At 39.8% G+C, this 14,701-nt stretch overlaps 1 protein-coding gene across 1 annotated transcript; it reads right to left on the reverse strand.

Annotated features, from left to right (window-relative positions):
• Positions 1-9,122: 9,122 nt before the first annotated feature.
• On the reverse strand, positions 9,123-10,573 carry LOC124983305 (apolipoprotein F-like). The gene is made up of 2 exons (XM_047550489.1): positions 10,413-10,573; positions 9,123-10,262 (listed from the first exon to the last, which is right to left on the reverse strand). Exon 2 carries the CDS (start codon positions 10,240-10,242, stop codon positions 9,478-9,480), a length of 765 nt encoding a protein of 254 aa, XP_047406445.1. The 5' UTR covers positions 10,243-10,262; positions 10,413-10,573; the 3' UTR covers positions 9,123-9,477.
• Between the last annotated feature and the right edge of the window lie 4,128 nt (positions 10,574-14,701).

The raw sequence follows: 14,701 nt of genomic DNA on the forward strand, positions 1-14,701 counted from the left end.
GGATAATACCAGTCACTTTTATGTTTGCACAGGGATTCAATAAAGAGGCTACATCTATCCTAAACAGTCTCCAACACTTCTAATGACTTACTGAATCCCATGAACATTGCCCTGGGAAAAACTTCTCCTCTATGTAGTATTGAATATCTGAATTAAGCCTACATGAATTCCTGAATCACTTTCCCCATGCAGCACTTCAGAATAGCGATGGAATATTTGGTACGTTACATTGTCATTGTTCATGGACACTGAAAGGTTCTTTCTTTAATTTTTTTTAGTAATAGATGGACACAATACCTTTATTTCTTTTTTTTATGTGGTGCTGAGGATGGAACCCAGTGCCCCACACGTGCCAGCCAAGCAATCTACCAATGAGCTACGCCCCCAGCCCTGAAAGGTTCTTAATTGGGGGATTCTACCGCTTTTCGCCTAATTCTTCAATATGCTCCAAAGACTCACACCTGCCATTCTAGGTAATGTTGGTAGCAAAAGTTTTGAACTGCGATGCTAACCATGTGGGAGATGGCTTCCCAGCAGAATCAATCACTATCTGAACTTACTGGTAGATCTACCACCCTGGTAAGAATATTTACCACCATTGATACTTTCCTCAGAGTGAGTAGCTGAGTGCTGACTTTATTCCAGCTTCCCTGAAGGACCACTAGATCCCTCAGAATGACAAGTGTATTAGTATTAGTACAATTAGTACTTAGTACTGCCAATCCCTTCCTCCTCTTTATGCTTTTGACTCTCACGGACAAGGGTTTCTGTGAGGTCCTCTCCTCCCACCCTAACATGCTGAAGCTGTAGATAGTGGGCCTCAGATGGGCAGCCAACCTCCTCCAGGGTCACCCTTTGAGCTAAGTTGGACAGGTACTCAAGCAGAGGGACTAAGGAGGGGACTGTGTGCAAGATATCTTGGCAGGTGCTGGGATCTGAGGAGAGGGAGCTGGCTGGAGAGCGCCTGTGTTGGGTGCCCAGTCTCTGTGAAAGATGGCTGGAGGGTCATTCTGGACATTTCTTGGAAAGGCAGCCACTGGAGACAGCAGGACACAGCAAAAGAGAAGCATGGTCTGGGTCATAGTGGATCAGTGGATCAGTGGATCAGCCCTGTTGAAAAGAAGCAATGCTCAGGTGGGGGTGTGGAGAGAGGCTCAGGATGAAGAGACATCAAGACTGGTCAAAGCTAGGAACCGTCTTAGCTCTTACAAACTTCAGTTACGGTGGACAAAAGCTCTCCCCCATTCTTACAAGTTATGGGAGAGCTTCACTGGTTTGAGGAGGAAAAGTGCCAGAAGAAGAATATAGTCCAAATATTTCATTCACTTTGGTATCTTCATAATCTGAATGACTTTTTTTTTTTTTAGTTGTAAATGGACACAGTACCTTTATTTTATTTATTTGTTTTGTGTGGTGGTGAGGATCAAACCCAGTGCCTCACACGCGTGAGGCAAGTGCTCTACCACTGAATCACAACCCCAGCCTGTTTTTAATCCCATCTTCTCCATTATTCCAGCCAGAATCATGAGGAAACCAGAAAGCAGATGGCTTCCAAAACTGTGAAGGATATAGCATTTGCAAATATTTATGCGTCTTTTCCTGGCCTAGACTTTGTCCTTTTCATCTTTGCCCCATATTGACAAACTGAACTTTCCCCTTTTGGGTTTTGCTGGTCCTGGTCTGTATCTTTGTTTTTCTAAGGTTTTACATTAGGCCTATAATTGAGATAGGAAAAGGTCCTCTATATCTTCTGGAGGGGAGGAAAGGTAAAGCAGAAGAACTGGGGGGTTTTTTTGTTTGTTTGTTTTGGGGTACTAGGGATTGAACCTAGGGGTGCTTAACCACTGAGCCACATTCTCATTCTTTTTTATATTTTATTTTGAGACAAGGTCTCACTAAATTACTGAGGGCCTTGCTAAGTTGCTGAGGCTGGCTTTGAACTTGCAATCCTCCTGCCTCAACTTCCCCAGCCACCAGAGCTGCTGGGATTATAGGTGTGTGCCACTGCATCCAGACATAATTTTTTTTTAATTTAAAAAATATATGGGTGGCCAAGTGCAGTGGTGCACACCTGTAATCCCAGTGACTCAGGAGGCTGAGGCAGGAGGATCTCAAGGTCAAAGTCAGCCTCAGCAACTTAACCAGGGCCTAAGCAATTCAGTGAGAACTTATCTCTAAATAAAATACAACAAAAGGACTGGGGATGTTACTCAGTGGTTAAGCGCCCCTGGGTTCAATCCCTGGTACCAAAAACAAAATAAAAAACAGACTAGAAAAATGATAGAGAAAATCAGTAAAACCAAAAGTAGTCGGTTCTTCAAAAAAATGTACAAGGGGCAGGTATTGTAGCTAAGTGGTACGGCGCTTGCCTAGCATGTGTGAGGCACTGGATTCAATCCTTGGCACCTCATAAAAATAAATAAATAAAATAAAGGTATTGTGTCCATCTACAACTAATATATATATATATATATATATATATATATATATATATATATATATATATATGGGCTAGAGAGGTAGCTCAGTGGTAGAGTGATTTTCTAGCATGTGCGAGGCACTGGATTTAATCCCCAATATTGGAAAAGAACAAAAATGAGAAAAGACTCAGGTTTTCAAAATGAAAAATGAGGGCTCACAGCCATGGTGACCCACACAATAATCTGAGTAGCTGGGGCAGAAGGATCACAAATTCATGGCCAGCCTGGGCAAATTAGTGAGATTGGGTCAAAATAAATTTAAAAAGTACTAGGGTTATAGCGCAATAGTAGTGTGCTTACCTACCTTCTGCTAGGCCGGGGGTTCAATTCTCAGTACTGAAAAAAAAGTGGGGGTGGGCAGGGAGGGTGGCTGGGGTATAGCACAATGATAGAGTGCTTTCCTAGCATGTGTGAGCCCCTGGATTTGACCCCAAGAGATAAAAAAAAAAAAAAAAGAAATGAAAGTAAGGACATTACTACCTATTTAACAGAAATAAAAAAGCTAATAAGAAAATACTACACACAAGTGTATGCCAACAAATTCAGTAATATAGATGAAATGGAAAATTCCTAGAAACATAACTTGCCAAGAGTAAATCATGAAGCAATAGATGAAGTAATAGAAAACTAAATTATTGAGATTGCATCAATAATAAAAATTTTCCCAACAAAGAAAAACTCTGGACTAGATGGTTGCAACCCCTGAATTCTACCAAATGTTCAAAGAAGAATTTAGCCAGTGCAGTGGCACACGCCTGTAATAAAAACTCTAAAACATTGCTGAAAGAAATAAACATAAATAAGTGAAGACACCTATGCTTGTGGATATAAGACTTAATATTGTTAAGATGTCAATACTACCCAAAGCAATCTACAGATTTCAATGTGAACCCTGTCAAAATCTCAATGATTTTTTTCACAGAAATAGAAGTCTACCCTAAAATGCAAATCAAAATTACAGTGAGAGGGGCTAGGGCTGTAGCTCAGTGGCAGAGCACTTGCCTAGGATGTGTGAGGCACTGGGCCCGATCCTTAGCACCACATAAAAATAGACAAATAAAATAAAGGCATTATGTCCATCTACAACTACAAAAAAATTTTTTTTTAATTACAATGAGATATCATCTCATACCCATTAATAGTCATTAGGATGGCTACTATATGTGTAAATATATATATATATATATATATATATTTTTTTTTTTTTTTTTGGGTGCTGGGGATCCAATCCAGGGCCTTGTGCTTGCAAGGCAAGCACTCTACCGACTGAGCTATCTCCCAGCCCCAATATATATTTTTTTCAGGGACATGACATGACTGCTCCTTTTTTGTTATATATATATATATATATATATATATATGTGATATATATATATATATGTGATATATATATATATATTTTTGGCGGTACTGGGGATGGAACTCAGGGCCTTGTGCTTGCAAGGCAAGCACTCTACCAGCTGAACTATCTCCCCAACCCTATATTTTTAATATATAATATATATATTTTTTTTTTCTTTTTTTTTTTGAGCCAAAACATTTAAAAACCCAGAAAATAACAAGTGTTGCTAGAGATGTGGAAGAATTGGAGTCCTTATGCACTGCTGGCGGGAATGTAAATTGTTATAGATGCTGTGGAAAACAGTGTAAATTCCTCAAATAATTAAAAATGAAATTACAGTCAGGCATGGTGGCATACACCTGTAATCCCAGAAACTCAGGAGGCTGAGGCAGAAGGATCGAAAGTTCAAATCCAGCCTTAGCAAAAGTGAAGCACTAAGCAACTCAGTGAGACCCTGTCTCTAAATAAAATACAAAATAGGACTGGGGGTGGGGATGTAGCTCAGTGGTCAAGTGTTCCTGAGTTCAATCCCCAGTACCACCCCCTGATAAAGAAATTATAATATGAATTAGCAATTCCAATTTTGTGTGTGTATCCAAATGAATTAAAAGTGGATCTAAAGCCAGGTGCAGTGGTGCACGCCTGTAAGCCCAGCAGCTCTGAAGGCTGAAGCAGGAGGATCACAAGTTCAAAGCCAGCCTCAGCCGCTTATCAAGGCCTTCAGCAATTTAATCCTATCTCAAAAATAAAAAATAAAAGGGGCTGTAATGTGGTTCATTGTTAAGCACCGCTGAGTTCAATCCCTGGTCTCCCTTCCCCTGCAAAACAAAGTAGGATCTCAAAAAGATATTTACACACATTCATGTTCATAAGCAGTATTATTCATAACAGCCCCGAAGTGAAGCAGTCTAGGTATCCCTCCACGGAAGAATGGATAAACAAAATGTGGTATATACAAACAGTTCCCAACTAAGGATGGTTTGACTTATAATCTTTCAGTTTTACTGTGGTGCAAAAGTGAAGTGCATTCAGTAGAAACCATACTTCAAATTTTGAAGCTAGATCTTTTTGTAGGATAGCCATATGTGGTACAGTACTCTGCTGAGGTGCTGGGCTGCAGTGGTGAGCCACTGCTCCCAGTCAACAATGTGATCAACAGGTAAATAACCTAGCTGGGTGAGGTAGCCAATACCTGTCATCCCAACTTGGGAGGCTGAGGTAGGATCTTGGGAAACTCAGCGAGACCCGGTCCCTAAATAAAATACAAAATAGGACTGGGGATGTGCTCAGTGGTCGAGTGCCCCTGAGTTCAATCCCTAGTAGTACCAAAAGTAATAATAATACTAATACTACTACAATTAACAATAACCTACACTCTACAATGTGTAGTATGGCCAGCATTTTTTCGATACAGGCATTTGATAAATTACATGAGATATTCCACACTATGTTACAAAATAGGCTTGTGTTAGACGATTTTGCCTAACTTTAGATTAATATAAGTGTTCAGAGCTCATATAAGGTCGACTAGGTAAGCTATGATGTTTGGTTGGTTGGGTGCATTAAATACATTTCAACTTATAATATTTTCAATTTATGAAAAAGATAACTCCAATCACAAGTTGAGTATCTGTACACGCAATTGAGTATTATTCAGCCTTAAAAAGCAAGGAAATTCTGGAGTGGGTGTGGTGGCATACACCTGTAATCTCAGCAACTCAGGAGACTGATGTAGGAGGATTGCAAATTCAAGGCTAAAGCAATTTAGTGAGACCCTGTCTCAAAAATAAAAAATAAAAAGGATGGGGTTGTGACTCAGTGGTAAAGCACCCTACATCAAATCCCTGGTACCAAAAAAGAAAAAAAAAAAAGTAAGGAAGTTCTGACATATACTATAATATGGATGAATCTTGAGGACATTATGCTAAGTGGAATAAACCAGTCTCTAAAAAGACAAAGTATGTATAATTCCATTAACGTGAGGAATATTTAGAGTACTCAGATTCATAGTAACAGAAAGTAGAAGGTTGGTTGCCAGCAGTTGAGGGGAGGGGAAAATAGGCAGTTGTTTAATGGGTATATAGTTTCAGTTTTGCATGATGAAAAATTTCTGGAAATTGGTTGCACTACAATATAAACATAGTTAGCACTCCTAAACTGTGCACATAGAAATGTATAAGGTGGTAAATTTTATTTTATGTTATGTGTTTCTACTATGATTTTTAAAACCTAAACTTAAAAAAAGGAAGTGAAAAAAAGTTTTTTTTTTTTCAGGGTGAAGAAGAAAATAAGTTTTCAGATCAATGTACCAGTGAGGTACCAGAAATAGGTGGGTGGGCGGGGGGAAGCATACCAAGCATATAAGTCTACTAGGGTTGCCATGCAAAAAACAAACACACACACACACACACACACACAGAGACTGGGTGGCTTAAACAATATGAATTTATTTCTCACAGTTCTGGAAGCTAGAAGTACAAGATCAAGTTGTTGGTAGATACAGTTTCTCCTAAGACCTAGCTCCTTGCTTTTGACTGACCACCTTTTTGCTGGTGATTTCACATGGCATTTCCCTCTGCCTAATTATTCCTGCTATCTTTTCTTGTGTCCACTGGGCTCAGTGATGCATACCTGTATTTCAACTAGTTGGGAGACAGAGAAGGAGCACTTGAACCCAGGTGTTTGAGACCAGCCCAGGCAACTTAGAGAGATCCCATTTCAAAATAAAATAAAAGGACTGGGCATATGGCTCAACAAGAGAGTATTTGTTTTGCATAAGTAAGGCCCTGAGTTTAATCCCTAGTACCATAAAAAAATTAAAAGACATGTGTCCTATTGGATTAGGGTCACACACTTATGACCTCACTTAACTGTAGCAACTGTATATATATATATATATATATATATATATATATATAAAACTGTATATATACATATATATGTATATATGTACATATATACGTATATATATGCAGATATATAGCTTAAAGGCTACACATCCAAATACAGTCATATTGGGTGTTAAAGCTTCAACTTATGAATTTGGTGGTGGTGGGGCACACAATTCAGTTTGAAACACCTAGAGACATTATTGTGTAATACCAAGAATAAAAATTAATAATAAATTTAAAATGGAAAGCAAAAATAAATAAAATTCAAGTCCTCAGTCACAATAGTAATGTTTAAAGTATTCAGAAGACGTGTCACATTGAACAGTTCTGATATAGAATATTTCCACTGTACTCCAAATTCTTGGACAGGAGAGGTCTGGTAATCATATAGTCCCTAAAACTATAAGGAATTCTGTTATAATATACCCTCAGATTCCTCCTCTTTACTTCAATCAGAAGATCACTGTCATTCTGGAATTTCAACAAGGACTATTATGATATGTTGCCTCTGATTTTCATTATTTGTGGATTATTGTATCTGTGAAAGAGTTGCAGGATTGTGTGGCTTTCTCCACATCTCTCCCTTTTCGCATCTAGGGCATCCAATTTTTGTTTGGTAAATTTAAACTTATTATAGGGTCTAGAGTCTAGCATATAGAGCATATAAGCATATATATGATTTAAGGAGTCACACAATTTTATGAGGGATAAATTTGTGTGTGTGAATTGTTAGGTAAGAAGAATTCCCTTCATCAATATGGGTAATCACAGGTTGTCAAAATCATAGTAGAAGACTGGGGTGTGGCTCAGTGGTAGAGTGCTTGCTTAGTGTTCGTGAGGCACTGGGTTGGATTCTCAGTACCACATATAAATAAATTAATTAAATAAAAGGTCCATCAACAACTAAAAAATATTTTTAAAAAATCATAGTTGTACAACCAGAGAAATGAAAAGTTGTACCCCATTTGTGTACAATGAATCAAAAATTAAACAAAACAACAACACAAATCATTGTTGAATATATTTTATTTTATATAATATCTGGAGAAGAGACTTGATTTTTTTTTTTTTGTAGTGCTGTGGAATTATTATTTGGGGGGTACTAGTGTTTGAACCTAGAGGGTCTTAACCACTGAGCCATGTCCCCAGCCCTTTTTATTTTTTGAGACAGTGTCTTGCTAAGTTGCTAAGGCCCTTTGATTTTGCAATCCTCCTCCATCAGTCTCCCAAGCTGCCGGGATTACAGGCATGTGTAATCCCTTTTGTTTGTTTGTTTGTTTTAAAGACTTAGGGTCTCCTGAGTTACCCAGACTCATTTCAAATTCCTGGGCTTACTTGATCCTCCTGTCTCAGCCTCCTAAATAGCTGGGTCTATAGGCATGTAACACTATACCTGGATATTGGTGATAATTGTTAATTATTCAGTTTTTAAGTTTTTACAACCATTAAATCAAATGGTTCAGTGGGTTTTAAGCACCACACATACAGCTTGTCAAGAATTAACATGTCCCTTCTGTGCCGAGCTTCTGTATAAAGCACAAGTTTCTCATGAACAATACTTCATGGTCTTATGCTGCTGTCCTTGTGCCTTGTATTTGGCTGAAGAAAATTGTATGCTACATATATCCCACAGCCTCTAGACGAAGCTAAAGGATCCAGAAATTGGGCTTGTGGTCAACCTGCTCCAGGGCTCAGTATCAAGTCTATCAGGATCCCTGATAGAGGGATCAAGTGATTGCAGTTAGTCAAAGCCTTTGAAAGCAGGATCTGGCATAAGCAAGCCCTGCCCCCACACCCCACTCTAGAAGTGAGGAAAAAGGCACCAACTCTTGTTCTGCATTCCACATGAAATGACGACTACAGAATATAGCAGGAGGCAGTGAAGGAGAAAGTCATATCATGTTGGGTCTTGGGTGATGCCTAGCTGGATCAGACTATGCTAGAATGGGAATTGTTTTCCTTAGGCTGTGCTCTGAAAAGAGCCCAGGACTCAGTTAAAGGACCTTTCACCCTTCAACCCTCAGCTCCTATTCCTTTTAAGCTGGGCCCAGGAAATGACAATAGGACTCAGTTGTTCTTCTTGGTCTCTGCATTACAGATCACCAAAGACTTCCTGTTTCACTTCCACATAGTTATGGGGCCCCAAATTGCCATACGTTCCAGTTAGAAGTGAGAAAGCTCTCAGGTGCAGATACTGCCCAGTTCCCTGTCCCATGAAGAGGGAAGATAGGTACTTTCCTTGATGATCAGTAAGAGACACGATCTCTACGAATATTTGCCCATTTGTATTGATTGCTCAAGTCTTTAGCCTCAAAGGACACTGGTATTTCCTACATGACCTTGCCATATTCAATCTCCAGGTCACAAAAGGAGCCACAGAGTCCCAGTCAAGAAAGATCCAAAAACCAATTCTGATATAGCAGTAGCGTTTTACTTCTATTTTCAGTTTAAAAAATTAACATAAGCAACCCATGGCATTCAATTAGGGAATCAGAAAGTACAAGGTAGATTAATGGAAGAAATTATAATGCCCACATTATTTGACAACTGAAAGAAAGATAAATGGGGAGAAAAAACAGGAGCTAGTACCTACTGAGAAGTAAAGCTGCTTATAGTCACAAGTCGTTCAGCACTTGGATCAAAGGAGAGCATACATTTGTCCTAAGCTGTCCCCAACATTTCTACCTACCTACTGTGCCCAGTCCCTTTATGCAGCTCTATTAGAGACATTTGAAAAGTAAATGTGATGATTTGGAGGCTTACTCTACCCAAAATAAGCCTGAAAATATTTCTGGAGCAGGTCCAGAACAACACGTTTCAGAAGGGTTGTTGTTTGAACGATAAAGTACACCTGATCTTCTATAGGAAGTGTGACATCCTCAATGTCTGGGCTTTTTATCAGCCTTTTGCTTACTTCTTCCAAATGCTCCCAAGATTCATCCGTGCACTTCTGGGTAACATTAATGGCAGAAGTCTTGAACTCTCTTACCAGATCAGTGGAAGGAAGTTTTTCAGCAAATTCAATCATCAGTGCTGCTGTCTCATACAGTACCCACCCATGGTCAGAGGTACATACCTCAGGGATGGTAACTGAGCGTTGGACCCTCCTCAGCTCCCCTGACACTCCTCCCAAATCCCTCAGAATGGCCTCATTATTGCCAGTTCTTTCCTTCTGAGTGTACTTTTGACTCTCATGGACGAGGGTTTCTGTGAGGTCCTCTCCTCCCATCCTAACAAGCTGTAGCTGTAGATAGTGGGCCTCAGATGGGCAGCCAACCTCCTCCAGGGTCATCCTCAGAGCTAAGCTGGACAGGTACTCAGGCAGAGGGGCTAAGGAGGGGACTGTGTGTAAGAGATTCTGGCAGGTGCTGGGATCTGGGAGAGGAAGCTGGCTGGAGAGCGCCTGTGTTGGGTGCCCAGTCTCTGTGAAAGATGGCTGGAGGGTCAGGTCCTCATTCTGGACATTTCTTGGAAAAGCAGCCACTGGAGACAGCAGGACACAGCAAAGGAGAAGCATGGTCTGGGTCATAGTGGATCAGTGGATCAGCCCTGTTGAAAAGAAGCAATGCTCAGGTGGGGATGTGGGGAGAGGTCCAGGATGAAGAGACATCAAGACTGGTCAAAGCTAGGAACTGTCTTAGCTCTTACAAACTTCAGTTACCATGGATATAACTCTTACAGGTTATGGGACACCTTTACCTGTTCTGGGAAGAAACAGCCAGAGGAATGAGGTGGTCCAAACACGTCCGGTACCACAGACAGGGTTTCTGTAGTCTGAACAGTTCTTTCTAGATCTCACCTTCTTTTTCCCCAACCAAATAGCTGATGCCTTCTGAAAACATCAAACATTCACAAATATTTACCACCTTTTCCTAGGCCAGACTTTGTCCTTCTCACCTTTGCCTCATCCTGACAAACAGATCTTCTACTTTCGTGGCTTTTGCTTTTCCAGGCCTGTATCACTGTCACCCTAAGATGACATACACTATACCTAAACTTGGACCAGGCGAAGTTCCTTTACATCTTCAAGGCAAGTGGGGAGGGGAAAAGTAGGGACTTCTGTGATTTCTGAGTAGAGATCCTGACTCATATTCTTTTTTTTTTTTTTTTTTTGGTACTAACAATTGAACTCAGGGGTGCTTAACCACTGAACCACATCCCCAGTCCTTTTTATATTTTATTTAGAGATAGGATCTTACTGAGTTGCTTAGAGCCTCTCTAAGTTGCTGAGGCTGGCTTTGAATTCACAATCCTCCTGCCTGAGCTTCCCCAGCTGCTGGTATAGGCATACTGGGATCTTTGTTATTTTTTCTGATACTGGAGATTGCAGCCAGGGGTGCTTTACCATTCAGCTATACCCCCAGCCCTTGTTTATTTTGAGATAGGGTCTCACAAGTTGCTTAGGCTGACCTTGAACTTGTAATCCTCCTGCCTCAGCTTTCCAAGGAGCTGGGATCAGAGGCATGTGCCATTGTGCTTGACTTATGGCTTTATTCACCTGTGTACACCTCGCTTTTGGGTAATCACTCTCAACTTCCAGCACTGTGGCTGCTACATAGGAGGAACTAAATACAAATACGGTCAGTAACCACTTTTTTTAAAAATTGAAAATGTTTATCAGCTGTTGCTTCTAGTAGATTTATTACATTAAAGGAAAGAAACAGTCAGGCACGGTGGCACACACCTGTAATCCCAGCAGCTTGGAAGCCTGAGGCAGGAGAATTGCGAAATCAAAGCCAGCCTCAGTAACTCGGAGACCCTGTCTCTAAATAAAATACAAAAAAGGGCTGGGGATGTGGCTCAGTGGTTAAGTGCCCCCCCCCCCCCACAACAAAAAAAGGGAAATAAACATTTTTTGAAATGTGCTAATAAGACTCAGGAAACTGAACAATGTTGAACAGAATTTGCATTATTTTGGACATAAATAAAACTCATAACTTTATACAGACTCTGGGCTATTTACTGAAAATCCTTCAACAGTGGGCTTGACACTGAACAAGAAATATGAACATGTGAACAAGTATAAAACAATGCATTTTAAGACAATTAGATCCTTGAGAACAGAAACTCTGTTCTCCATAAGTATCCCTTGCCATTCATAGAGGAGTTATACCATTAAAAAGAAAACAATACACATGGGCTCCCAACACATAAAAATGCCAAGAACTTACATAACTAGAAACAATGTTCAGGAATGCCGATTAACTTTCGAAAACCAGCAAAACTTAATAGGGTAAAGCAAATGCATTTGTTACTCCCACAAAAAAAATCTTTTTCATTTGTTATTGTTATTTTGCAAAAATGATGCTATAGGGGATGGGGTTGTGGTTCAGAGGCAGAGTGTTTGCCTAGCATGTGTGAGAACTGGGTTTGATTCTCAGAACCACATATAAATAAATGAATACAATGAAGGTCTATCAACAAAAAATGATACTACATGTTATTTGCATTTTATAAAAAAATGACAAATATAGAAAAGCACAAAATAAAAATTATCATACTATAAACAAAAATGTCACTCCTCTGAAAAGAGCAGAATAAAATTGTACAATCAGAGAAGACCTGGGAAGGATCAGGATCTTCGTAGGCCTCAGGATCTGCTGATGCTGATTCACCAACCACTTCAAAACTGACAGGTCAAACTTTTTTTTTTAATTGTTCTGTGTAGTTATACATGACAGAAGAATACATTCTAATTCATTGTACACAAATAAGAGGACAACTTTTCATTTCTCTGGTTGTACATGATGTAGTCACATCATCCGTGTAATCATACATGTACATAGGATAGTGATGTTTGTCTCATTCCACTCTTTCCTTCCCCCTGCCCACTCGCCTCCCTTCATTTCCCTCTACACAGTCTGTTCCTCCATTCTTCCCTTATCCCCTACCCCCATTACGTATCAGCATCCACTTATCAAACTTTTAAATTCTAAATATCTATCACATTGTCTGTCTCATGTGCTTCTGTATTTTTTTTAAAATCAGGTCATCAGTAATTAATAAACAAGGATGACAAGTGTGATTAGGACTATAATCTAAAAGTTTGTTCCTCAAGAAAAAAATGTTTTCCCCTTTTTTGTGGCACTGGGAATTGAACACAGGGTTTCATGCATGCTAGGTAAGTGCATCTAACCCTGAGCTGCATCCCCAGCATCTTTTTTTTTTTTTTTTTTTTTTTTTTTTTTTTTGTGGTGCTGGGGATCGAACCCAGGGCCCTGTGCTTGCAAGGCAAGCACTTTACCAACTGAGCTATCTCCCCAGCCCAAGCATCTTTTATTTATTTATTTATTTTTGAGGCAGGGCTAACCAATTTATGATGGTTCACTTTATGATTTTTTAACTTTACAATGATATGAAAGTGATACCCATTCAGTAGAAACCCTACTTCGAATTTTGACCTTTTCTCTAGTTAGTGATATGGAGGTAAGATACCCCCTTAATGTGTTGGCAGCTGCAACCCCCAGTCAAGCAATCACAAGAGTAGATAACCAATTCTCTACAGTGTTCTGTGTTGCCAATGTTTTTTGTGTATTGTTTTGTTTCCATATCCCATCCTGTCTACAAAATGTTCATGTGTGTGTATGAGATATTCAACATTTTCTAACAGGTTTTCTGTTATTAGATGATTTTGCCCATCTGGAGGTTAATGTAAGTGTTCTGAGCACATTTAAGGTAGGATAGGTGTATTATGAAGTTTTTCCTCTGCATTTCTTCTTCTTTTTTCCAGTGCTGGGGACTGAAACCAGGGTCTTGCACATGCTAGGCAAGGGCTCTACCATTGAGCTGTTCCCTAGCCTCCCAGATTGTCAGATTGGATTAAAGAAAATTCAACTATATCCTTCCTATAAGAAACCTTTACTTTTTGCAGTACTGGGGACTGATCCCAAGTCCCTGTATGTGCTAGGCTAGTAGTGCTCTTTCACTAAGCTACATTCATGGCCCTAGAAATCCACTTTAAACTGGACATAGTGGCACATGCCTGTAATCCGAGGATCATAAATTTGAGGCAATTTAGTGAGACCCTGAATCAAAAAAACAAAAAATATAAAAAGGGCTGGAGGTGTAGCTATCATAGACCTCCCCTGGGTCAAATCACCATTATTATGCTCCCCAAGAAAAGAGAAACCCACTTTGAAAGGATGGAAAAAGCTGGGTACAGTAGCACACACTGATAATACCAGTGACTTAGGAGCTTAAGACAGGAGACTCACAAGTTTGAGGCCAGCCTCAGCAACCTAGTGAGACCCTGTCTCAAAATAAAAATAGAAAAGGACTGGGGATGTAATCCAGTGGTAATGCAGCCCTCAGTTAAATCCCCAGTACTGGGGGAGAAAAAAAAAGGATGAAAAAGTTTTATCATAATAGCACTAATCAAGAAAAAGCTACAGTGGGGGTTGGGATGTAGCTCAGTGGTATAGCACTTGACTAGCATGTGTGAGGCCCTGGGTTCAATACCCAGTTTAAACACACACGGAGGGGCTGGGACTGTAGCTCAATGTAGAGTGCTTGACTGCATGTGTGAGGCACTGGGTTTGATCCTCAGCACCACATGAAAATAAATTAAAAAAAAAATAAATGCACTGTGTCCATCTACAACTAAAAAAATATTTTAAAAAACCACACACACACACACACAGGGCTGGAGTTGTGGCTCAGTGGTAGAGTGCTTGCCTGGCATGTGTGAGGCCATGGGTTCGATCTTTAACACTGCATATAAATAAATAAAATAAAAAGATCCACCGCCAACTAAAAGATATTTAAACACACCACACACACACACACACACACACACACACACACACACACACAGTTGCAGTAGCTATATTCAAATCAGAAGAGTAGACTTTAGAGCACAATATATTATTGTGATAAATAACATTTGACACTGAGAAAGGGGCTAAAATAATGTGAAAATATGCATTTGGTTTTTACACACACACACCCTTTTTTCCATACTGGGATTTGAACCAGGGCAAATTCTATTA

This window comes from Sciurus carolinensis, chromosome 4, assembly GCF_902686445.1.
Source record: "Sciurus carolinensis chromosome 4, mSciCar1.2, whole genome shotgun sequence".
NCBI lineage: Eukaryota > Metazoa > Chordata > Mammalia > Rodentia > Sciuridae > Sciurus > Sciurus carolinensis.

What these genes read in the sequence shown, in the direction of transcription:
- LOC124983305 (XM_047550489.1), bottom strand. Translation starts at nt 10,242, where the DNA reads ATGACCCAGACCATGCTTCTCCTTTGCTGTGTCCTGCTGTCTCCAGTG.